This window comes from Chenopodium quinoa, unplaced genomic scaffold (assembly GCF_001683475.1).
Source record: "Chenopodium quinoa cultivar QQ74 unplaced genomic scaffold, ASM168347v1, whole genome shotgun sequence".
Taxonomy (NCBI): Eukaryota; Viridiplantae; Streptophyta; class Magnoliopsida; order Caryophyllales; family Amaranthaceae; genus Chenopodium; species Chenopodium quinoa.
In genome coordinates this window covers 1,759,174-1,785,935 of record NW_018744290.1, presented here as the reverse complement: position 1 = coordinate 1,785,935, position 26,762 = coordinate 1,759,174, and the positions used below count along the sequence as shown (strand labels likewise).

At 36.9% G+C, this 26,762-nt stretch overlaps 1 protein-coding gene across 3 annotated transcripts; it reads right to left on the bottom strand.

Annotated features, from left to right (window-relative positions):
- Window positions 1-248: 248 nt before the first annotated feature.
- Window positions 249-26,347, bottom strand: LOC110695197. Of its 3 annotated transcripts, none has more exons than XM_021872416.1 (26): window positions 25,506-26,347; window positions 24,662-24,846; window positions 22,442-24,577; window positions 21,250-21,325; window positions 17,493-17,615; window positions 16,626-16,845; window positions 16,022-16,516; window positions 15,771-15,956; window positions 15,384-15,677; window positions 13,679-14,323; window positions 12,536-12,932; window positions 12,328-12,455; window positions 11,218-11,388; window positions 10,702-10,914; window positions 9,723-10,274; window positions 9,532-9,591; window positions 9,056-9,384; window positions 8,032-8,440; window positions 6,682-7,101; window positions 4,840-4,956; window positions 4,637-4,758; window positions 3,816-4,557; window positions 3,383-3,637; window positions 2,706-2,888; window positions 1,698-2,039; window positions 249-1,591 (listed from the first exon to the last, which is right to left on the bottom strand). In XM_021872416.1, exons 2-26 carry the CDS (start codon window positions 24,834-24,836, stop codon window positions 842-844), a joined length of 9,540 nt encoding a protein of 3,179 aa, XP_021728108.1. In that variant the 5' UTR covers window positions 24,837-24,846; window positions 25,506-26,347; the 3' UTR covers window positions 249-841. The 3 variants fall into 3 exon arrangements, with proteins under 3 accessions (XP_021728108.1, XP_021728110.1, XP_021728109.1); XM_021872418.1 differs by having other exon boundaries at window positions 16,022-16,510; XM_021872417.1 differs by lacking the exon at window positions 25,506-26,347 and having other exon boundaries at window positions 24,662-25,115.
- Window positions 26,348-26,762: the final 415 nt, after the last annotated feature.

The window sequence follows — 26,762 nt, the reverse complement described above, 5'->3', positions numbered from 1 at the left end:
CTAGTTACTCATTAAATATATTTTCAAACTAATCAACTGCTAGACTATTAGCAACTCTTGTAGCATTTTCTTTTTTTGAACAAGAACTTATCTGTGTATGTTATCTCAAATTTTCAATTGATAGCACAGAATACTTTTCTAAAAAATGGCCGTGAATATTATGCGTAAAAGTATAGAGTCTATTCAGATCGGGCTCCTCAAAGCCAAAGAAAATTTGTAGCAATGAGAAACTGAAACCAGACATTTCATATCTCTGAATTAAATCACTTCTTGATTCGGTAAATGTGAACTGCACTGGATAACTCAATTGTCCTCTTGTTTGAGAACTGATATTTACAGAATTTACATTTCCTTTCGAAAGAATGATATACCTTTGTCCTACAAAATTTGAGACTCAGCATACCTCACAAAAATTCATTCCAAATGATGAAGCATACCTCACAAAAATTCATTCCAGATGATGAACACAGGCCTCCACCCAATGCTTGCCTAAAAAATCCACAAGCTTTTTACCTGAATCTAGAATTCTACACTCAAGTTGTATACTACTAAGTTGCCTAATGTCTAGGGACAGATTTCTTCTGTGCCAATTAACTGGGATTTCAAACCATATGGACTCTAGAAGACAGCAAACCAACATCGCACATAATCTACAAAATTTTCACAATCCTTGCCATGTCCACCTTCATTTGTTTCCATATACTAACAGAATTCACTCCTTTCTGCAGCACAGATAACCAGGGATTTCGGAAACGTTAAGCAAGCTTATTGCATCAATACAATCACATTATTACCAACTTTTCTTCTGCATTAAAATTCACTATCTCCTTCATTATCCCTTCTACATCAATGGGAGATATGCCCCACCGTGCCCTTTTCTAAGCACAAGTGGTCCAGCATTTTCAGGAACCTTGTCCAATGTCTTGTTACATGCATCAACCACATCGATAAACCCAGTTGCAATGGAAGCCATCTGCAAACGGAACCTCAAATCTCTTGTTCTTTTCAGCAAACAGCGAAATGACCTCCCCAAATACTTGGCCCATTCTGCTGGTAAACCTCCTCCTGTGAGCCAGACTGAAAAATGGGACTGGTCTACCCTTGCTACCATCTCCGCCCTGTAAAATTTAGCCAATTCAATGAGCACAGAATTCTGGAGAGGAAGCACAGCCACAAATTCAGCCACAAATTGCTCTACAACTTCTGGTTTAAGCATCTGGGTCCACAACACCGGTGTCCATTCACTAGGTTGATTTATTTTATAAGCTTCAGCCACAATCAATGCTTCCTGGAAACGTGTCTGCTCAACCAGTAACCTACGAGCACTGGTCTCAGACAGATTCAACCACTGGATATCAGGCATACGAATTTGAAGGGATACGAGGGAAGCCTGGGCACAAGCAGAACGCGTTTTATTGCCAGCATCAATAGAGGAGTGAACCTCTGCAGCTTCAATGTAAAAGTGCATTGATTCAAGGAGATCTTCATTGTGGTCCTTGTCAGGGCGCAGGATCCACCGCTGATAAGACTGTTCAGCTCGTGACTCAAGTAAAGAAGCTGTTTCGTGCTTCAAGTCAAAGTGTTTATAAACCTACCACAAAATCACGACATAAAAATTATCACAAACAGAAACAGTTAGCAGCAGGAATAACAGTTATCCATTGAAGGAATTGTAAACAAGAGGGGAAAAAACAAACCATGGCTAAATCATCATGATCGTTGGGGTTAAAATGCTTTAGTGCTGTAACAACAGCCATACGAAATCCTCGGACAGATTCAGCAACAGCACTGTTTGCATCAGCAGCTGCAGAATACTTTTGAAGAAGAAGATCCAGTTGTTTATTTTCAATAAGAATGCCAAGTATAAAATTCAGTCCATGGAAGTTTCCTACTCCAGTAATAAGACGAGCCAAGCAAGAAAAGTCACCCTCAGAAACATAAGCCTCAACCCTTGTTGCCGCAAGGGCTACAAGAACATCGACCCCGTCAAGACAAGCTGATGACTGGTAGAAGTGGTGCGACAGAATAAGAAGTTCAACCTAAAACATCATTTACAAAGAAAAAGCTTTAGCAGACACGATATATTATCATAGGCAAAAAGAAACATTATGAGATAGGATTACAGGAATCAAGACCAAACACATTGAGGGGGCACATTTAGTACTGCAAACTAAAATCAAGCTGTAGGCGGTAGGCCTGTAGCATATGAGGGGAGTGAAAATTGATCTTTCTAACAATATATAAAACAGGAACACGTATTTTAATGACATTTCAGTTTCCTTTTCAATAATACAGAGAATGTGATAAATACAATGATATCGTCATTTTATTTGAAGTGAACTGAAAATGATACATATAATATTTTCTCCCTTTGATGTACATTAAAAAGGATAGCATAATATTTAAGTTATAACTATTCAAAATTTCACCCATCTCAGCATATACATTATATTCCACCCATCTTAAACAAATCCTGCATTTTAAATCAGTAATGATTTGAACTGAGACTTGATATTCTCAATACCTTAGTCTCAAACACTAGGCAAAATAGAGACAAATTATTCAATATTCCACCCTTATATAAACCCCACATTTTAAATCAGTAATGATACCAAGTTTTGACGGTACCTTATAAAAACTCATAAGTATAACTTTTCCAAAAAGAAAAGCATACAACAGACCAAACAGACAACACCACACCTTACCTCACAGGCATGTGGAATTTCTTGACCCGTAATAACTAATCGCATTAATGCATGCCCTATCTCTTGTTCTGAGGGACACAAATCAGCCCACTTCAAAAAGTCTGAAAACCTCCACAACAAAGGAGCAGGCCCTTCCTCCTTTTGAGAATCAATGTATCCGCCACGATGCGCTGCTAATAAACCCTAAGACAAATATAAGAAACAGTATTGGACATTGTTATCTCCAGTCTCGAAATGGTAGACCACATTTGAAATTTGGATTCAAAGCTGGCTAATTTCATTAAATCTGAAATAAATATATTGACTAGTTTTTTTTAACATTTAACATATAGGAAATGTGATCAACATCTCAACACCAATGGTCAAAATAAGCAAATTTTTACCACAAAATCAAGTGTACACGTGTATTCTATTTTGGGATAAAAGAAGTCAAGAAGTATATGGTTTATTTAGCTAACACCTGTTTTCTTCATTTAAAAAAAAAAATAAAAAATCCTACCTGAAAGCATATAAAACAAGCTACTCAAACATTAGCCAAATGAAAAAAAAAAAAAAAAAAAAATTATATATATAAAGTACCATAATATTGATTGGTGGCTAAACATGCTCTAATGACAAAAGAGAAATATACATACATATATATACATACCAATGATGCAAGAAATAACAACATATACCTTCAAGAAGGATTCTGCCAAAATTTTTGCAATACTCGTAGCTGGTATAGGATGAGACTGTACCAGAAGTCTTGCTTCGTCAAAAGAATCTTGTGCTTTAAGAGAAAGCAACTGTAACAAATCAGTTGGCTGCTTCTCAAAGGCTTCCGCAAATGAAACACCCAAGACATTAGCAGCCTTCAAAACAGCAGAGATTCTCTTGCAAAGTCCACGTCCACTACCTTCAGTCAATATGTCAGATAAACTCTCTAGCACCTATCACTCCAAAAAAAGAGCAAAATCATTTTTCAGATGTATGGAGCTATGAATTATAAACCCCCAAAATAACATTGAATATGCCCTAAGAATAAATGGGAGGAGACCAAAAAAGCTTCCATGCATAAAAAACAAAATTTTCTGGGCAAGCTAAAAGGGTAATCAGAATTATAAAAACCTGGAGTGGATCAAAGAGATGATCTTCAGTTGGCAGGTTATATGACTGGATAAGAGAACGTAAATCCTCATCCAGCATTAACAAGGAATGCTTCTGCAGTGGTGTTGACAGTTCTGCAAATTTTAGGGCAGCATCTACAATTTTCAACTGAAAAGGCACATGGCCAGATGAAAGCTTATGTTGCAGTTGCTTGGCAGCAGTTATTTGTCCAAATTCCAATAATGAAAGGACAGCCCTTTCAAGTTCTGCTGGTCCAATTCTTTCTTCCCAACTTGAAAATGATGCATCGATTCTCAGATTTTCATCTTGTAAGTCATATATATGGTTCAAAGGAGGGAGAGAACTCCCATCAGCATCAGAATCAACATCAGCACTCCTGTCAATTTCAGTCATGGACTGTCTAGAGGAACCATATGGTTTAGTCCTCCGTTTAATCTTTGTGCTCCCAGTTGCAGCTGATATGCCAGCATCCCAGGTTAGTGAGCTCTTGTGACGCAAATTATTATTTTCTTTGATATCTCCTTTCTCAGAAGCTCTATTTTTCACTGAATTTATGTGGCTATCCATTTTCATGACAACATCTGCAGTTTGGTCCACGATGTTGGCACTATTTCCTGACATCTGATCTTGACTAGATCTGGTAAAATTGGAAACCTGCTCACCCTTTATATGAGCTTCAGATTCTACAGCTAGCAGCCAAATTCTGGTTTCAATTTCCCGCAAGAGATGAAGAGGACATACACTGATAGATAGAGAAGGTAAGTTAGAAAAAATGGATTAAAAAAAGATATCAGCAGTGCAGACAGTTGAGTGAAACTTACGGGTTAGACTGCGTAATTATTCCGCTTAACCATTGTAGAGAAAGAAGTAACAATGCATGTAGCTCTCTTGATGGAAGTTCTTTCTCCACCATCTCTGCATGTTTGAGAAAGAACAATCCTGCCTGCATGGGTAAAGGCAAATAAGCTAATCTCTTTCCAAGTTTAAGATGTCAAATTCATAAGGATAGCAGGCATAAATCTACCTTTAGAGCAGGAAATGAATATCTTATGAACAGATTTTGACAATGACGCCATAAAGCAACTCTCTCTTCGGGTACATCCCAAAGAAATTCCTTCCATTCAGCAACCATAGACTCCGCCTACATGGAAAATCAAAAGTATCAGCCATTATAAAGATAAAGGGAGAATATATACACACTATGGATCCTGATTATAATACCACACAATGGATTTCCTTCAATAAAGAAGGGGTATATACTTTAAATAAGATTAGAATATATTTGACATCGTCCTTTATATAAAATATTGAAACAATTAAAAAAAATATCAGCTTTTAAGAAATGTATCAGTAGCACAAGTAGTGCAGAAACCTACTAAAGATGTCAATATATAAATAAACCAGATGGGGATGCCACTTCAATGAAACTGAAATCATATAGGCAGTTGAATTTACTTCTTCTGTAATATGTTCCTAAACATCAACTGTGAAATACATCTTCTCACCATTTCATTTACAATGCCCTTCATTAGCTTTCAGTATAGCACTGTCCACATATTCTGGTTCAAAGTACAAGGAAATTTTTGTCATAACAATTTGCAACGAATCAGTCATAGACCTTTCTAATCCATGTGTTTAGTCAATGGGCTCAAAGGGTATTGTCAAGCTTAAAGTATAGATCTTTGATAAGATCCTTAAAAAGAATTGAAGATGAGTTTGAGTACTTTAAACTATAACCCCCTTTCCTCTCAGTATAATTCTTTGGTAGCAAAAAGATTTTTTAAAGCATGACCACTAACCACTATCCGAGACCTACCCTGTCAGATTCTATGTCCGCCATGGGTGCAAATCACCCCACTGTTCAGAGTTTTAAGACACTCCTCCAAGATCTCAAAACACACAAAATAATCAAGCTTTAGCCAGCCATATATTAACACCCAGCCCTTTTTCTAAATCTCATTAGCTATGGACAGATTGGACTTTAAGCAACTTTTTCTCCCTATCAGATGCAGTTCATGATTCTCACCTGGGTTATCCTAATTTGGACTATAGGGGCATCCAGCAACGAGGTACTACTTCAAAAATGAAAAGGATCTAGACTCCTAACGAATTTTAGTCTTACCACACACTATTCTATATGTTCAATTGGTTGTGCTTAACTACTTACAAATGATATTATTCACTATTACTTTCCATTTATTGATCCTTAACACCAGTAAATGATAGATATCCTCTAAAAAAAAAAGTATATATATACAAATAAGCTCCAAGATATCACACCCAATCATGATGTATTCTCCAAAAAAGTGTGATGCATTTCAATCACCAACTACACATTATAGTCCCAAACTTTCATCAGGTGGTGACAGTTTGAGAGTTGACAAAGATTAGAAGTAGCCATAGCCAGTCAATAAACTAAAATCTGATAAAAACAACGAATCTAATTAATTGTGCTAAGATCAGAAGATGTAACCATAGCCATTTATTCAACTAAAATACAACAAAAAAAACAATGAAATTAAAAATTGTGCTCAGTAGGTTGAATTGTACAGCTCCCCCAATAATATTATACCATTTTCAAAGGAATGGAGTGTGATAAAACACATCCAAAATTAGCATAACTAGATTCTAAGCTTATTGGATAATTCACTAAATGCTGCTTCCTGCCTCGTATTTCTTAGTTCACAAGAGCTAGATTCTAGAGCACTTTATTATATATATTTGATGTGTAAAAATTTATGCAACCATACAAAAATTTATGCATGCTGCAGCATCCTATAATCAAGGGGAAGCACAGAAGCCAATTATAACCACAGATGTGATAAAATTAAGGAATCTGCAATAGCTAAAATGAGAGAAGCCTTGCCTGTCTTTCAGTAACATGGTGAGCAGCAGACTTCCATGGCGTGCCACTGGCCTCCAATTGACGTGCCCAACTGCGGGCTTGTTCCCAGTAACCATTATTTTCAAGTGCTGTTAAGAGAGAAGCATCATCCAAAGTCTCATTTCCTAATTGAAGATCCTCATGCTTCCTAAGCGCAGGCTCTGCTAAATTAATTTTCCAGTATAGACGTTGATAATATGCAGCAGCAGATCCTCCATCAGCAAAATCAGAAGAAGCGAGAAGCTGTAGTAAGCATCTTTTTTCATAAGGTGATGGGCATGTTGAAAGAATAGCATCAGCAGCTTTCACAGCAGTCGAGCTTATCCATGATGCCTCCTCCTTACTGGATGAAAACACCCCCAAATGAACTGAAGCTTCAGATAGACGCATCTGAGAAAATGCCTGTATGGAATGCAATATTAAAATGTTACAAGCATATATCAGATGATTTGGCCTAAATGTGAAGCTCAAAGAATCACCAACACTATCCTCATCAAGCAATAGAGCAGTATTTGGTTGGGAAGCAATAGAGCAGTATCTAGGCTTTCAGGGTTGATAATTGAAGAAAAGAGTGGCACAGTTTCTACGCCATGCCTTACCTTCCTCTTTCTAGCCCCTCCATCAACATAAATATAAAAAGTGTCTTTTTACTATTCTGAAATGCAAAAGGCATACTCCATTCGCCAAACACAAGAATTTACAAAAATAGAACTAGAGCACATTAAGTACAATGTATAAACCAGTCACATTGTCTCTTTCTAACAAGAAAGTTATAATGGCGAAGATCATCCAGTAACTATTTCAGGTGTCATATTTATTAGAAACCTTCTAACAAAGCAGTTAATTAGATATTGCAACAAGGCAAGGTCGAGCAATTGGAAGTAAGATTTCACATAAAAATATGAACTATGCATCAAATGATACAAAAAACTTCTGGCATATAACGATGGGGTTAATGGCTATCTATCTCTAGCACTTAACAGAAGGTACATCCAGCATTCAACTTCTATTTCACTTGCTTAGGCTTCTAAGGATAACCAGTACAACAAGAGACATTCAGGAGTCGAGTACGTTCTCCAATAAAAACTAAAGATAGCACAATACATCAACATAATTCTAATTTCCACCTTAAAATACAATACAATACAAGACTAGGTATGATATAAAGCTGAGGCATAAACAGCAGAGAAAAAGCACAGCAACCTCCAAAAAAATTTTGTAGTGAAAATTTTCTTCAAAAGCATAAATTACATGATATCAGATCACTAGCAAGATAAAAGTTATGAAGGCAAAAATGTTACAAAGTTTTCAAGCAAAACTTTATAAACAAACCTGAAGAGCACGAATGAATGGTAACAAAGGACATGAAGGAAGAAACATCTCAAATGCTCTCAGCAAAGGAAAAAACTGATTTCGCTGACAAAGAACAGCAACCAGTTTAGGCAGAGATGTAGACCAGTCATCAGAACTCTTCACCAATTTGACATCATCCTTGGTTCCTAATTCCTTCAACTCTTCAACAAGTATTTTTGCATGATCATTTGAGGTGCAACTCGCAGTGGCAGAAGAAAAGTCCTCAGAAATGTCATTCATGAGACGTCGACGCCTTGGACTTTTCCGATTATAATGGACAGTAGAAACTCTATCACCAGCTGGCAGGGAGTTCAAAGTCTCTACAGCAGCTCCAACATTATTTGCTATCTGAGTGGCAATTTCATTTTCTCTACTTGAGCATATCTCCCTGTAATTCAAACATAAAAAGAGCAATTATAAGTCTAGAAGTAAAATCTTTGCAAATGATAATAGTCTTTACTGAGATGCTTAGTCAGAAAAAAGCTGAGTTTTTTTTTTTTTTTTTTTTTTTCTCCTGAGGTGAACGTAATGTACATCTTAGTATCTTCTCTAGTTAAAAAAAAAAAAAAAAAAAAAAAAAAAAAGTTTTAGCATAAAAAGAAAACTTCTCCTTCAAAAATCAATCTTACATGCAGTCAAAAATCAGTAAACAACTAAACATGTTTGTAGATAAACATGTTCTAAGAGATCTGAGACCTATAGTATCATATTGAAAATTCATATTCTGAGACATAAAGATGATAAAACTTATTATAATTGCTCCCAACAAAGCATTGTAAATAATAATGTAACACCGACAAGCACTAGCATTCAAAGATTTGATGCTCCAACAACTATATCACCAGTCAAAAACATAATTAATGTGCACATACAATTTTTTCAATTTTCTAACATGAAATTATTAAAATATTTTCACATAAACAACCAAACACAATAACAACAATAACAAAGAGGATCATCACAACATAATGCATTATTGCACAAACAAAGAGTCAATAATTACCTTGCAGCTGTAATTTCCAGCCAGACTGTTAAGCAAGATAGTGGAGCAACATCAGGAAAACATGAAGCAACCACAGCCAACAAAGACCAGCTCAACTCCTTTGCCTTCAAAAGAAGTGACTTTCCTGATTCCTTTTGTTTTTCACATTGAGCTAATATTTGAAAAAGTTCAGCTGATATAAACAAAGTTTGATCTGGATGGGAAGATTCATTCCTTCCTTTTGGAGAATCTGAATTAGAAGGCGAGGCATTCTTCCTCCTCCACTGCATGCCTCTCAAGACTGTCAATATGTGAGTCCTAAGACGTGGATCAGTAAACTCTTTAGCAGCCTAAAATGACAAAAATAAATAATAAATATAATGGAACATATTAAAGAAGAAAAAAATCAGACATTAAAATTTTCTGACTTGAGATATCATTATAAAAAAGAGAGAGAAATCTGATCCAATTAAGCAAGAAAGGTAAATATCCCTTACCACTTGAATCACCAAATCAAATGGATATCCACCAACCTGCGCCTCTGAGAGAAATCCAACCTAATTAAACAATAACAAAATTTAGCAATCATTACAGAAAAAGCACCTTGCTCCTTGCTTCCCATTCTGAGATAACTCTACATCTTTTCAACCTCTATTTTTCTATTAACAAGCAACTACAGCACACATACCCAGTCATTGTCTCTTGCTAAGAAAGCAAGGTACACAGTGCTCAAAGGAATCCGATGCATCTGGCAAAATAGAGTAACTAAATTCCAGTGCTGACTTGCAGCCTTTTGTTGAGATCTTAATTCATTTCCATCACCTTCGCCACTCAACAGCCAAGAGCCACATGTTTTCTCACCAGCATATGATAGAAGGCTAGCCTTCTCCAGATGCTGAAGCACAAGCAATAGAGTTGGAGGCAGATGATTTGTAGCAGGCTTCTGAGCATCCTCCTGTTTATTTATATTTCCACTCTGGTGAAGGTAATAATCTGCCAGAGCTTGAGCAACAGAATCTGCAACAGTTGCTTCGCTAGAAGCAGCATGTAGTGTAGCATTGTTGGACAAGAGTTGGTTCTGTTGCATAATTTGATTGGATCTGTAAAAGGAATGTATTCGTCTCAACGCAGCAACATCAACACGAAGCACACTAGCAGATAAACCACAAATCTCCAGCAGTAAAGCACACGAAGAAACCAGCACATGATCTTGAAAATGGGTTATAGCCAGGGGCACAACCTGAAGCATGGAGAGCACATAAAAAACAAAAAAAAAATCATTACATTCAAGAATAAAATAACAGATAGATGGTCATAGGTCATCGCATTCAAGTTTCGACATAAAACTATCACTATCACTATCTCCATAAGTAGGTCATCCTAGACACACTTTATACGGAGTTATGGGGAAGACAGGTGAGCATAGAAGAATAAAAGCAGCAATTTTATGCTCAATATTTCTCCTTTTGCACATTTTCCAATTTCCCAGATGAGCTACATTGCCTACATATAATTAGCTTCTGCATGCTAGACAAAACTACATATTTCATGATTAAATGAATCCAAAGAGGTTGTGGCATGCTAGTCATAAACAACATAACTGCTAGTTTTTGGTTCACTACATTTTTACAAGTACTGATCCAGAATGAAAAGAAGGTTGACTATACCGAGGAAAGAAAAGATTCTTCGTCTTGTGTCAGTGGGGAAAGCAGTGTTTGCACATCTGACTGGACATTTGCTTGCCCACGAAGCGATGTATTTGATTGTCCTCTATCAACGACACCAGATTTAAGCTGATGGACCCTAGAACCAAGAAGTTGGTTAAAGGCAGCCAGTGCACGTCCACGATGCAAGTGCTGCTCCAGAGCAAGTCCAGTTTCCTACATTAAATGAATGTAAATAAGAAATGGCCATCATACAAGAGAATGAAGAGTTAATATATTCTTCTTTAACCATTTTAGATAGACAAATGACAAGAAAATTCATGACATCAAAATTCTAACATCACTTATCAGTTAATTTATCTAGCCTGTGAGCAAGTAAATAAGTAGGCAAAGTGAGTCATAAACTCACTCCTTTCCACAAACCCAGGAACAAACTAGACATAAACAATAGCAATAAAATTATGACATAGATTAAGGCATGAAAAACTGAGACGGGGTACATTAGACAATGTTGATAACCTCTATTGAAGAAGGATACAATTCTTGTTCGATTTGTTTCTGGATAGCTGCTTCCCAGGACATTGCACTAATCTCAGAGTATTCCTGGACATTCATAAGAAATTCTATATCACGCTGCAGATAAGCTTCTTCAGCTGTCAGACTTGTCATAGACTGCCATCCCAGTGGACCCTATATCAACAACAGCAGATAATATATAAAGCAACAATTTGCAAGAGAAAATGAAGAGGTGCACTATGTTGTTTGCACAGTTACAAGAACTGAAACTTTAAGTAATAGATGAGAAATTATATTTCTCAAACTTTGCTGGTATCAATAGCATAATTTCCTTGCTTCATAACAAATACTTCCTCCGTTTCTATTTACTTGACCCATAGCATTGGGCACAATATTTAAGAAGAGGAGAGAGAAATTGTAGTTTTGTGGTCCATGTTGCACATGACTTACCTTATTACCCCTAAAAGTTGCCCCCATGTGCACTTTTTGAGGGTATTTTAGAGAATTTATCCACCAAAAGCTTACCACATATAGTATGGGTCAAGTAATATGACATTTCCATTTAAGAAATGTTAGTCAAGTAAATAGAAACGGAGGAAGTATTTATAGGAAAAAATACTTGTTTGTTCTGACAAAGATAAAGAATCGTATTGATGAAGAGAGAAATGATATTACCAAAGAAGATTAAAAAAAAAAAAAAGGTAATAAAAATATTTTTACACTCTACAGTGTAAGGTCTTAAATAAAATAATAAATAAATAAATAAAGTTACCACAACTATGATGGAACTCCGTATAGGAGATACGCCTAGAAAATTTCTGCTTTATAAACCCTGAGAAAGACTTAACATCCATATGGTTTATGATCAATGTGACGAATACCTACTACCTAGGAGAGAATATTTAAGAAAGTATGACCAAACCTCTCAGAACATACACAAAGAAACCTGGTTAGGGACTTCAAGAAAAACAGAGGGGAGGTGAAGAGTTGAAGACCTTGATTCTCTTTAAAAGTTTGGTACACTGTGCACAAACCCAATCCCTTTCTCCAATTATAAGTATGGGATAGCCCCATATGATATCAGCCAAATATGCAGAAGAGACAGACACTAACCTGAACAAAAAGTTGAATTAATCTCCGCAAACTTGTGGGAAACCAGCAAGGCAGCATTAGCAGAAGTGATGTGTCATGTCCAGATGAATAAAAGACACTATCCCGCCACTTGATATATGCTGATAGAGCTGAATTTTCAAATAGTTATTAATGCCTACAAACTAAACAAAGAGTGACCAAGAAACAAGGAAAGACAATAAAGGTTTACCATTCCTCCCTTTAAGACCCCAGAAGCTCTGAGTTGTATCATGTCCTAAACAGGATGCCACAAGTGTGCGCCATAGAGTAGGGAACTTTTGGAGGGCTGGCCTCAAATTTTCCAATGTACACTGAAAGGAGTTACTGCTCCTCTTCACACTTCCACTGCTCAGGCAGCTTTGTATAGGCAAGGGAGCAAACATTAATGTGGCCAGAGCTGCCATTAACCATCCAGCTTCAGCAATATCATCGACAGTAGAAATTATTTCATTTGCCTCCAAAACAGGGAGGCTACTGTCAGAGGATACATCACGCACTAGAAGTGCACGGGCATTAAAGAACGATGCATCATATTCATGCCCCTTAATCCTTGAAAAGAGCAACCATTTTGCCCATTGATGATCCCCCTGTGAGGAAGCATATTTAGTACATATTTATAACAACATTTACAAAATTGACAAACCATTATGGATCCCATCAACGGCAGAGACTCTACAGGGAAAAATCTACAGACTCGCAAATTACTAGCAAAAGGTAATTCTGGATTTTTTTAGAGACAAAATAAAAAGAAGTAAAAAGTTGGCAGGTATATAATATGTGCATAAGTAGCAAAAATTTGATTTTTTTTTCATGAGCTATGTACTCTCTTTATCACCATCACTGTCTATCATAATCAATCCTACTTATATAAAACAGCCCATTCACCCTAACTAGTGAATTAATTTGAGTATCTACACACGTATCTATTCTATTCAGCCTCTTTTCTCCTGCAGTACAATAGATTCCTTTTCCCTTAGCGTCTGTTTATTTATTAATTGAGCTCTTTCTTTGCACTAGTTCGATGTTGCAGATGCTGTTGTCATTAGTTGTGCATGTATTTATAAACCATATTAAAGATCTTCATGTGTTTCTAGAGCAAAAGATACACATGCAATGGTAGGTAAGTACAGTTTTTTTTCCTTAGTTTTATGGTAGGTTGGTTACATACAAAGAGGATAAAACATAGAACCCATCTAGAAACCCATATATAATGAAAATTATTAACATATGAAAACATTCAAACAAAATTATTTTGACACCGTCAAAAATTTGATAAGGAACATCCAGAGAGGGGGGAGGGAGGAGTCCAAGAATATAAAAACTTATAACTTACTGTAGCTTCCAGTAATGCACTGATAGCCTCATCATCCAGGGCCAGCTTGTGATGATCAAGATAAAGGTCTAGGAAATATGGCAAGTTATTTTGTGCAGCATAATGCACAAGAAGTTTATGGAAGGCCTGTAGAGTATTTGGGTGCAATACTCCAACATTTGCAGGATCCAAAATTGCTGAGTGGTCCAAGGATCCATTCTGAGCAGCCATCCCATTTTCTCCATCAAGAAAGCCACATTGGGCCAGCAGAAAGATTACTTCTCCTGCTCCATCCCAATATTCTTTTAGGAAAATGAATCTCTTGGCAAGCTCTTTACTTATGAGAATTCTCAACCATGATGAGCACATTCCAGTGGCTGAAGAATTAAAAATCCTAACATTTGGAATGTCGATACAAACTGCATCTAATTCGTCAGGAGAGCATGCATAACTGCCATAATCTGGGAATTCCATACTGTATCTAGATGAGGAAGAAGACTGCAAACTATCCAGACTGATTAGGAGACTTTGTTCAGCTAGTAACGAGCTTGGAATCATGTACAAAAGTTTAGATACTTCCTCCCAATCATTATGGCATACATGATATTCCAACTGTGATTCCCACATCACATGAACACCCAATAGAAAAGGTTGATCCAGCAAAATCTACAAAACAAAACGTAATTAGATGTTACTAACATTAAATTAGGCACATCATGTGTCAATTTAATCTCCACAAGTTTACAATTAAAGTGAAAATAAGCTTAGAAGTAGGACCAGTAATATTTACTCCCTTTGTTGACAAATAAAGCACCACGATAATGTATGTTGAGCACGAACTAGCAACGGGACAACAAATCAAATAAAAATAGCAAAAAAACATAAACCACAACCTCGATTACATGTTAATCTCTGACTCATTCTCATGGTCAGGCAATTCAATGTATCAACCAGAGGCCCACAGCTAAATGAGCTTACAGAGATGACGTTGAATAAGGACTAAGGCCAAAAAGTAACAAGATAGTGACAATCCAAGTGTCCACAAAATAAATAATACTACGTCATTTCAGTAGAGAAATAACACGACATAGATCAATCACAGAAATATGAGAGAAAAAAGTTTTGCAGAAAGCAAAACTTTTAATCTAGATAACAGTGCTCATAGAAAGCATGATATACGATATTCCTTGACAGTTCAGACATCATGAGGAATCATAAACAGAGTATTGAATCAATGGATGGACAAAAGAGAGCAATAAGTGAATATTTTTTCTCAGCAATCAACAGGTTCAGCTTTTCCCAAGGCAGACAAGAGCTGAAGTTGCCAAATTACATAATGGTGCTTGTTCAGACAAAGCAAGAACTAAAACAAAAAAGGACATTATCATCAGCTGTATAAGCATCCAAAACTCTATGTTGAACATAAAGATAGATCACCCTACCACCTGAATTTCAAATGGAAACTAGTATCATTTCCCGTCCTCTCAAATTGAAAAACCTAAAAACATTACATCAAGTTTGAAATCTCACCCCTTTCCCCACCCCCCCACCCCAAAAAAAAAAAAAAAAAAAAAAAAAAAAAAAAAAAAAAAAAAAAAAGAGAAACTATTTAAGCACCCTTATTCCTTATATCAGTTGGCTAGTAAATCAATTCTGCCAAAAAAAAAAAAACCACAAGTCACAAAGTAATAAGCATTCGACCGAGATTACTTTTAACACAACTTACACGATCAATAGTTGTTTGGTCCCAAACATACGACCATACAGCAGCTGCAGCCCAATACCCGGCATGGCTGCTGTCGTCGTCAATCTCAGTGCTGCCAACACCATTAAAATTTGCCCATGAACCTAAAACTACTCCATCAATGTCACCACACTCAATAACAAGATTTCTGAAAACAGGGGGGAATAAGAGATGCAATCTATAATTTCCAGATGCTTTAGTAGGCAGTAAATCTTCACTGCCTTCCTTTCTTCGGAACGCATATGTTTTCCAAAAGTTATTGCATGGGTAAATCCTCTGCCACACAATAAACAGATATCCATGTCAGCTCAACAGAAATTATGAGCAACTATTTAATCTTAAAGTATCTCTAGCTCTTTAAACAATTACCTCAATCAATGATATTCTGTCAAGTATTGCCAGCTCATCTAACCCGAGAAATCCATCTTTTTTCGCTTCTTCAGCAATTTGCTTCCGCAGTGATCTGCTCACTGTACCAAATATCAACTGCTTCAGACAAGCTTCTATGTCTTCTCCAAGCTTTTGCAGTGTGGAAACAGCCAATGTAGTCTCACCCTATCATTTTGCTAGTTATTAGTAAAAAATTATGTCTTCCAGCTATGTAACCACAAAACAAATACCTTTAAGAGTAATTCATATGCAATAGCCTTTCCAATATCACGAACTTCAGAAAATGTATCGCTGGGCTTCTTGTCATCAACAAATTTTTTTCTTTGATGAAGATGGAGCTGAAGAACTGCCAGTGGAAGACGGCCAGCCAATAAAGCATCTTTAACAACATTCCTTAAGTCCAAATTGTCCATCTCCCAACGTGCAAACATTTCTTTAGGGTTCTCCATGGGGAAAAGTTTTGTTCTTGGGATTGCCCCTGACACAAGAATGGACTCTTCATCAGGCATTTCTGAATTCACAAGACGATTAGATCCCAGTGGTTCAACAGGCACTAATGAAAGTTTCTCAGATTCGTTAAAGCTTGCATCCCTTTCATGTAAAGCAGGTTCATGTTTGTTTGGTTTCTCCAATATCACATCATCAGTAGCAGAAGAAAGCTGATAATGATCCTCGGGTGAGTTCTGTGGGCCCTCAGGATGTGCTTCCAAGGTATCCACCTGTAACTTCAAGCAGTAGAAAACATAAAATATTATTTCAAGGTTAAACATTGACGTGCATACTTTGTTTTTTTTCTTGGGGGGGGGGGGGGGGGGGGGGGAGAGATTAACATACCGATCCTTTCCCCAGCCTTGTGAATTTTGCAGCAAGTTGACATTGGATATTACGAATAATCTCCAGGTAATAGGCCATCTCATGTAGCCTTCTAGAATCTGTGAATTTTCTATGATCTTTAGAAGACATGAGTAGAGGTTGTGAACATTCATTCGTAAGTTCCAAAATGGCAAATTTACGAAGCATCTGGATTGCGAAACGAGCTCCTAATGCCAGTATTCTGCAGCCATAATTGAACATGAAGCAGAACAGGTAGAAAATGAATATTAGCACAGCTCTTTCCAAACCACAAATTTCTTAATATAGTGGTAAACTGGTAAAGTAAGAGTTAATCATATTTCTCCAAAATTAGACTCCTTGTTCTCATTATATTATACCACCCCCTTTAATTTTAATTTTCCACAAAGATGCATCATATGAATCCGCTGACAGTGACATAACAAAGGTGGCAAGACAATACCCCAAAACTTTGTTTAGAAGAATATTACAGGTGTGAGGATGAAACTTGTGATAAGTGAAACTAATTTGTTCACCCACTTGGCCCTTCAATCAATAAATTATAAAAGGTACATGAACCTTGAAGCTGTGAGAATGAAAGCACCATCTTTTTTTTGTCACAGTCAACAGACAGCTAAGCATCAACCTTGAAGCTATATAAATGAGACTCGTGACAAGACAAATTAACTCACGCACAAATATGCCAAACAATGAAATATATGAAAAGCACCAAAAGACACGCAACACTCAAAGAACAAGCCAAAACGGCAGCAATAAATATTGGGTACACCACAATAAACAAATTATAGATGACATGCTGTATTTCAAATAGCTATAAACCTTCAAATTTTACAAACTTGACTAATATACCTTAGTGCAGCAGAAACCTCAGCATCGTTTCCAATTCTGTCAACTATCATGTAAATGGCACCAAAGATCAATAACAAAATCCCTTCTTCAGCTATATCAACCTCTGCAAGCATTCCTAAGGCTCTGTTCATCCAATAAACCACCAACATAGACGATAAATAAACCAAACATCCTGATTTTCAAATATTCGGTAATATAAATGCTATAACATCAAATCCCAGACAGTACAACAGAGATATAAGCTATCAGCAGGGTTTTAAATCTCAGATAAGATCGTGACCACTATGACAATAAATTGGTCACACAGAAAACAATTGTCGGGTGTTGATGCAGGCAACATTCAATATCAAGTTATCAACTATCAATTCTCACTATATTGAGGTTTTATTGTAATATATTACATTTGAAAAAGCCTATAGCTTGTCAAACTCCAATCATAAGCTATACAGTTTTTTAATACTTTCATCAGAGTGCTTGATCCAATTCTGCATAATAGCAAAGGCTACTTTAATCTGATAAACCTTAAATCTGCACATCAGCTTGATTTCCTGCACCTCTTGACAATCAGAAACGCACCGCAGGTACAAAAACATACTTATATTTTTCATCCTCCCCGACCTCAAACCAAACCATCCAGCAGAACTTGAAGCAGCTCTTTCACCTTAACAGTTTTACCTGCTGAACAGAAATTCCTCAGATTGACAGTTATACATTGACCAAGTTTTCTTAGCCATCCAAGGATGAAGGATGTTAGGGCATAAGGGGCATTAGGTTCAAAAGTTCAACTATAGAAACCAGTAGTTTGATCTAGGATGAGTGATACCCATGAAACCATACTTGATACTTTAAACCAGGTGTTTGGGTTAGAAATTAATGTCTCAAATCCTTCAAAATTTTATCTTACTCTCTTCCTCCCCTCTTATTAAGGTGATTATTCATCAGTTCCTCTTTCGTCCACCTCCCTTCACCCACAACAATGGCTTCCCTCCATCAGAGATTGCTTCTTGAATGAAAAGGCATTCTCCTCCTCCACTGGCCACCATATTCTATTAATACTATCATTCTCACCCAGCTTTTTTAATCAATTTTCCGTCTTCCAAGATGCAACTGAAAGCAAAGCTAAAAATATAACACAACATTCTTTGTTTTAAAGCCACATATTTCTTTATTTTTTTGCCCATTTAAGATCCAGATCTATTACTTAAATGGCCAAAAACAAGAAATATAGGGCTTAAATCGATGAAGTTAATAGAAAAGGTATGAAGACGCTATACTTTGTTCAGCTATGGTGATTGTTAGCTTGTTTGGGTAACAAGTGAAGATAGACAGCAAAGGGATTTTGGGGAAGGAAGGAGATGATGTGGTAGCGCGATTTTGGTACTAATCGTGATGGCATATGATGAGTATTGGAGTTGTTTTTGGGGAGGTTGTGGTGACTGCAATGGCGTAGTTTAGGATGGGTGGCGGAGATGGGGCAGAGGTGAACATGGAGTGGACTGTGGAGGCTGAAGTGATGTACACTACCTGAATTTTCTTTTATATACATATACTGATATACAGTATATAAATATACATATATATTGGCTATTCTTATGGTAGACTGTAGACATTACCTTCAAAGTTCAAACCCACCTCCCAACCCCCCTACCCCAGTTTAAGAATCAGTATTTTAGGGGGTGAGGATGGGCACCACAGGTATGCATATAGCAAAACCCAGGAGAGGAACCAAACAAGCAATATGAGGTTAAATAAATTCAAACCCATACCTTAAAGCAAACCAAACACCCCCTCACACATTGCAGCCCCAAAGTATCACTAGATGTTGCAACAGTTTCAGGTGCAAACTGAATTTAACCACTAAGTAGTTTATTGGCTGAAGATAATTTTCCACCAGTGAGCAAGAGAGAATATATACGATAACAGAAAATCCTGTATTTGACAATATTGGTCAGAATATATGCAGTATTGCAGCATAATCGTTCTCTTGATTTTCCCTTGCTACTACCAGAACAGACAAACCAGATAACACTTCCCAATTGTGACAAACCAACTAATCATATCAGATGCCACCAATAAAAAATTTTAAAAAAAATCCAATGGCTTTCATCCCTGACATCATAATGGCAGATTGAGACATCCCAGGCAGAAGAAAATGAAGTCTTAATATGCTGTTGCTTGAAGCTTTATAAAAATGTCATAAGGGACTTAGTTTACATCTCTGAAAGTTGTAAAACCATGCAGTTAATCTTTGCTATAATTATTTGAATAAGTAGGAAAGGGTTTATCGTCTTATATTTTCCTCAGAGTCATATCATCAGAAAACATATGTGTCAAGCTTCAGCTTTTTGGAGGTTTACACTGAAGAGCAATTTTAGGGTATTTACTAGGCATACAGAATTAGGTGCAGGGATCAAGCCTTCGAAGTCCTAAGCCGCATTACTATAAAATTCCTTCTTGCCATCTTCTAAAAATACAGACATGCAACTATACAAGAGGTGATGGATCAAAAGCATTGGGACATTTCTCTCTCTAGACTTCACAACGATTAGGAGAAGGATTGTATCAATTGGTTGAGCCCAAAAGAGGCAATGATAAGTATTAGAGGAATGACACAAGGTTAATTCAGTTAAGGTTTCTTGAAACATTCTCCTCGGGGATCACTATCTAGGTTTCCCAAGAAAACTCTTTGGGATTTGAAAAGTTTTCACTTGGACAACGGTCAAAGATAAACTCCTATAGTCTTGCATTTTTATTTTTTTTCATTATTTTTATTAACATTGAAGACTTCATTACACTATAAGTTATGTAGTGGATCTGAACACAAAGGACAGACTCCGATTCGCCTTAGGGAGAAGAGCACAGACTAATCAGGAGTTCATAATCTGGAGCAAAAGGATACTTCCAGTATGTGGTTTACAGAAGCAGCCATCCTTCACAGAAAGTGTAATCAGTAATCACTTTTCTAGCTCACTAGCTCAGGAAGTGCGTATAGTCTAGGGAGCTGAGTAGCTTCTTAAAGTGAGGAAATATACATTGATCACCTCTTCTCCTTCTACCTTAGGGTTCTTTCTCTCTAGCTCTTACAAATAGCCTACTTTTTAATGAGTTCAGTGCATCAAAAGAAGATACTTTCTTGAGGCTTAAAGAAGAAGGATGAAAGGTTGAGTTACAGAAGAAATGGAAGTCGGTTCTAAAAGAAATGCCGTGACTTACATGAAAGAAAATAAATCAGCTAATATTTAGGGCAATGCTTCTATCCATCAAGGATATATGTCTACAGTATTTAAGAGACTATTGCATAGTAGGAGCCAAGTGTTGCATTGTGAGCAGCGATAGTCTTCTCTTGGCGTTGTAAATAATATCATACTCCCTCGTTATCAACCTGTGTCCAATTTGGAACTGTCCACCAGTAATATATTTGTTGCGTGGAGAAAATTCCCCACCCAAACTCATGTGTCATGGACCACCAATTTCTGCTTTCAATTCAACTATAAGCACAACCTCAAAGAAGCCTACACTCCTCTAATAAACACTCTTAATATGTGTGCCCAATAACTGAACGAAAATTTGAAGACAGAAGATGTACATGATAGAAGGATGGGTCAACAAGTCAGAGAAAAGAAAAATTAAATGGAGGAAAACATTAATATCACAAATAAAGTCACAAAACATGAATATCACAAACAAGTCACAAAACATTAATATCACAAATAAAGTCACAGAAGATAATATGAAGGCAATATGTATCACATCTTACAGGTCCATCTCTTCAAATCTAAAGTATGCCAACGCCAATTGCAGACGACGCAGGCGGGAAAATCCAAGATTCCACCCTGCATAGCATATATATATATACATCATAACCATCTACAATATACAAATGATAACACCGAACAAAATGCAAATTTGATTTATTTCTTAGGCAAATGTAAGTATTTCTGTATTACGTCTCAAAAATGAGAATCACATCTGCATTAACAAGCACAGTTCACACTTTGGGATTTGGGTAATGAATTAAGACAAGGAGTTAAATCCCTAAGTACATCATTGTTCAAGTTCATAATCCTCCATATCATTAGGTACATGTAGAGCATCTAATCCCACAAGATCATGCTCAACAAATTGATAGTTGGAACTTGGAACAAAATATACAGCATATATCCAATTATGTGTTAAAAAATGGCCTGCTTTTAACATTTACTTAGAATGTAGTATGGACAATCTAATTGCAAAGAAATTGTCAATAAAAGGGAATTCAGAAAGTAGACCAGAATTAAAAAGTGCTTCGGCCAGTAACACATAGTTACTCTAGGAGCAAAAACTTATTCAGGGAGTCAGAATCTGAGATCAGATATTAACTAAAGGTCATGGCTAGGAAAAAGGTTTTTAAACAAGACTTGGCAGCTTAGTTGTTTCTGGTTTTATTCTTCTGCACATATTTTGAGGATAGCTTATCCTCCTTTCGTAATTTCTTTCCACCAGTTTTTCATTCTAAACAAATTGTATATTCAAAGCAACTAAAGGCTAAGCACTAAATATACTCAGAACTTATAGTCTTTATCATGAGCTCAAAAGGTTTAGTGTTTGGTGAAAATCATAAAATCCAAAAACATAATTAAAATAAAAATTGATGGTCGTCAATGTGTGACCAAGAACTCTGGGGGAGTAGAATTTGTAAAATGCAACAAAAGAACAAGCCTATTGAAGGAGAAACTTCTACAAGAAAAGAGAGAGCACTGGGGGTCGTATAGTACATACTCTACTAAGTTGATAAACATTGGACATCAGCACTCAAAGAAAATATCCACAAGTTCTAACTGAAGCTCTTCTACAGATATTGTTAAAGAACGGAAGGGATTCCACTCAATTCAGATTAAAGCTATAAAAAAAAAAAAAAAAAAAAAAAAAGCAGTACACTTACTAGCATGGGAGTTAAAGAAAGCACTTACCATTCTCCAAACACAACCTATCCGCTTCATGAGGACCTTCATATAGAATAATTCTATCAAGAACTGCGACTTGCCATGGAGACCGAAGCTGTTTTGATTTATCATATATCGATGACTTCTGTAAGTTAAGTGCAGTCGATTGAGTAGTTTTTGTCGAATGGTAGCTAATAGAGTCAATGGTATGGAAATTAGATGACAATGAGACAGCGGGAAGAACTATAGAGACTCCTTTCCTTGTAACTAAATATAAAGAACCCTGGAAAATGCAACCAACAGCCTCTTCATCAACAACATTTGCTTCACTTTGCAGGTCAAGTGTTCTGTTTACAACATTCACGCAATTATCATCACAAAACTTTGAATCTATGTACAAACTGGTATGAACAATACAACTCCTTTCATCGATACTATTTCTTCTAATTAGACGGGTGACCCCAAAAGAAGAAAAACAAATAATGTCTGCCCCACCATGTCTTGCGATGGGAATGAATAACTTCCTAATACAGCACTTGCATCTAGATTCTGAAACAGTTGGACTGCTTTGCTGGGAAATTGTAGCGAAGCCATTCAAATTCAAATCATTTTGACTGACCATCCCCTGAATATGCCAGTTCTGAACATGTTGACCACTTCCTAAGTCATCCTTTATAACTGACTTCTCACAGCCTGAAGAAGTGCAAAAGACATTCTGTTGACTTATGTTAGAATGACCAACAACCCATGGGGCCAGAACACCAAGCTTCAGGTATTGTGGAAGTATCTTGTCAATCATAACATATTTATCAGGCACGTGATCACTTGCACATATTATATAAAGTACGCCACATTCGTCAACAACACTGAATTGACAGGAATATGGAGCAACAATCAATCTTCTGAAACTTCGTTTATAGGCAACGCTGCAAGCTTGAGTATCCTCAAACTTATTTCGTAATACATCGCCGTCTGCGATATTCATAGCTATTGATGAAGTTTCTTGTTCTGACAAATTCTTTTCAGGTTTAACTCCATGTATATGTAAGATATCCAAATATGCAATATATTCCCCCGTGACTGCACCATGAAGAAGAATGGATCCAAATTTGTTAAGAGAAATGAGAAACTTGTCAGAAATTTGAAAGTCTACCCACTCAGGTTCCAAGCCTATACCCTTTTGGGGAAGCTTAACATTATACAGCCACTGAATCCCATATATGTCTAAAAGACCAACAACAACCACTATGTCCTGACTTTCACAACTATAATCACAACTGATTTTGGTATTATCAAACCCAGCAGACAAAACAAACCCAATCATGTAGTGAAACCAACTTGAAAATACTCTGAAACAGGTGTAGGAACTGCTGGCGGAAACATTTGCAACAGATTTGATGCTATCTAATGAAGTATGATCCAATGGAATTTGAACTCTTTTCTCTCCATGTACGCTTTCATCTAGTACAGAACGGGTACTGGAATAGAAGTTCACGAGTACAGAATCCCTGAAATCAACAAAGAATGAGACAACAGTTGCCGAGCAGGGAAGCACTAACTTCTCAGGAAAACAGGTCCGTATAGTGCCATCAGATTCCATAACCTTGGACGAGCTTAAAAAGGACTGCAGCCACTTCTTTGAGGTTGAGGAACTCACGACATGGCTTGTTGAATCCTGTCCAGTATAAGACACATTTCCTTCAGCTCCACTAGTCCTACTTGCAACACTGACATCTCCAAGAGCTTCATTGTCACAAGGAGACACACTACCCGGCCCCCATTCCACCCATCTCCCAGGCTTATTTTCATCTTCAAATGACTGTGTTGCATTAGTTTCATTAATTTGACGAAAAGCATGGAAAATTACACCACAATTGCCAACCACTATGAGAAATTCCCTAAATGGTGCTTCCTTGTTCTGTTTATAAGTATCTCCACACAAGCCCCAAGCCAGCGAACTTACATCAGATATAGAAGGGAAAGTATTTGATTGTGAAATACTGCTCTTAGCAGAATAAACATCATTAGAAACCCCTTCCACTGATTCAGGATTACTTCGAATATCTCCCAATGAATCTGGTCTACAAGCTGACGAAGATGACAAATTTACACTCTCTTGACTTTCATATTTACAATATTCAGAGGATATGCAATAGGAATCATCTGCAAAGAGTAAAGAGAGGGTCAATACACATTGAAAGAATTCATTAAAAATAAGTGTACCTCCTTGAAACAAATTAGCATCACCTCTTGATAAAGGGAGCAACAAAGCTTCACTTTGATATGAATGCAATAGTAGGAGCTCCCTCATAGGAGAAAGAAAAGCTTCTTGATACTCCGATAGATCTGGTCGGATATGAGAAGGATCCCATCTGTGCAACTGCAGTACAGCAGGACCTTCTCCATTCTCTCCAACACCCATAGTTGATCACCTTAACACCCAAAAAATAAGCACCAAAATTACAAAGCAGCGGATGTTTACCACAGTATAAAAAAAATGTAAATAAAATAAGCACCCAATAGCTTCCCCATATCCTCAAAATGGCACACTGTCCAAGGCACTTCGAAAATTCCAAGAAATTCATCAAAATCAAACTTCTATAGAATCTCTCCTATTTTAGTCGCTTAACTATGTTAATTAGGTTATACAAACGTAAAAAATTAGGCCTCTAAAATAATATTACAACGCCGAAATTAACACAAACATAGAGATTACATACTCAACCAGTCAACAATTCCAAAACCAGTGGATTTTTTAAAAAAGATATTCAAGAAAATCATCGAAATCAAACTTCGAAATAATCTTTCTCACTTCTGCATTAAATTTAATAATCAGGTAATGAAATGGACATCTAATCAAATAGTCAATGTCGATACAAAATCACCGGTTCATTGAAGTGACATTAGATTCCAGAAATCGAACAGCATTTTGCATAATAAAATTACATGCAACGGATTTACCATAACAAAAATCTAATCAAATCCTCCAGCCCAATTCCATAAAATACAGATTACAGTAAAACAAACCTACTCAATTCAATTCACAAATCAAACAAATAAAGAAAATAAGCCAAATGAAGTTCGAACTAACCTGGGAAAGTAGAAATGCTCTGTAAACTACAAAACAATCAATCAATTAAGTATTACTGAGAAGTAAAGAGAACTGAGGATTATGTAATGGAACTCCATAAATGGATGAGGATAAAGAAAATTGTGGCAATTACTGCAAATAACTGAGATGGAGTTTAATCGATTTGGGGATTTAATTCTTCGTGAATTGAATGATTGAAAGGTGAAAATGATGAGAGAGAAAATTGATGAGAATTGAGAACCAGAACGAAGACAAGGAGGAGAGCGGGAGAAGATGTCAGAAAAAGGAACCAAATAACAACGAAGAAAACTGGAGCACGATTGTTTTCAATTTCTTTTTTATTAATAAGATTTTTTGCAATATTATTATTCCTTTTTTTTACGTGTCTTTTTATTATTTTTAGGGTGGTATGTGTGTTTGGACTTTGGACTAATGTGTTTGGACTTTGGATTTGTCTTAGGAAATTTTAGATTTTAACACCCCCATAAAAAAAAATTATTTTAACACCAACAAATTTTTCGAAAATTTGATTTTACCACCACTTTACAGATTTCGTCCATGAATTTGTTAAGTGGGGTCTCATTGCCACGTGTCGCTTGTTGTTTGGTCAAAAAAACCAAAAAAAAAAAATCCTAACACTACCCAGCGCCACCATCGCCTCCCTATTCTCCGCCCTCACCCAGCACAGCCACCGACCCGCAGCTCATCATCGACACACCTCCTCCCCCAGCCTAACCCAGCCCCACTGGAACCCACCATAACCGCAGCCATAACCACGACTAGCTTTAAATCGCCGACCACCCCCAAATCGCAACCCCCCTCCCCCAAGAAACGACCACGATTTCGGCCATTAATGGTCGAAATCGGCAGGTTTAGACCACTAAACCCCAAAGCCGGCCGATTTCGGCCATAACTGGTCGTTTTCGTGGTCGTTTTAGAATTTAGGGTTTCGGTTAAGATGGTTTACGGGTGCGGAATGGGAGGAGGATGGGATCCGGTGGTCGGGGTTGGGGAGGGGGATGGGTTCCGGTGGTCGAGGCTGGGAAGGAGGGTGGGTTTGGTGTCGGGCGGTTGAAGCTATGCGTGTGGGGTGGGGATGTGGTGTAATACCCTAGAAATTCCTTTCCTTTAAAATACCTGTTTGCCCTTTTTAATATACGAAATAGGAAAATCTAAGACATTATCGCCACCGTGAAAACGGCTAACGCAAATATCAAAGACACACAGCGGAAGACTTTCTTTAAAACCATTCAAAAC

What these genes read in the sequence shown, in the direction of transcription:
- LOC110695197 (XM_021872416.1), bottom strand. Translation starts at nt 24,836, where the DNA reads ATGGGTGTTGGAGAGAATGGAGAAGGTCCTGCTGTACTGCAGTTGCAC. An exon ending in ACAGAATATCATTGATTGAG is followed by an intron (nt 15,678 to 15,770) that starts GTAATTGTTTAA and finishes ATTGTGTGGCAG; the next exon opens with AGGATTTACCCATGCAATAA. An exon ending in ATCTCTTTGATCCACTCCAG is followed by an intron (nt 3,638 to 3,815) that starts GTTTTTATAATT and finishes TTGGAGTGATAG; the next exon opens with GTGCTAGAGAGTTTATCTGA.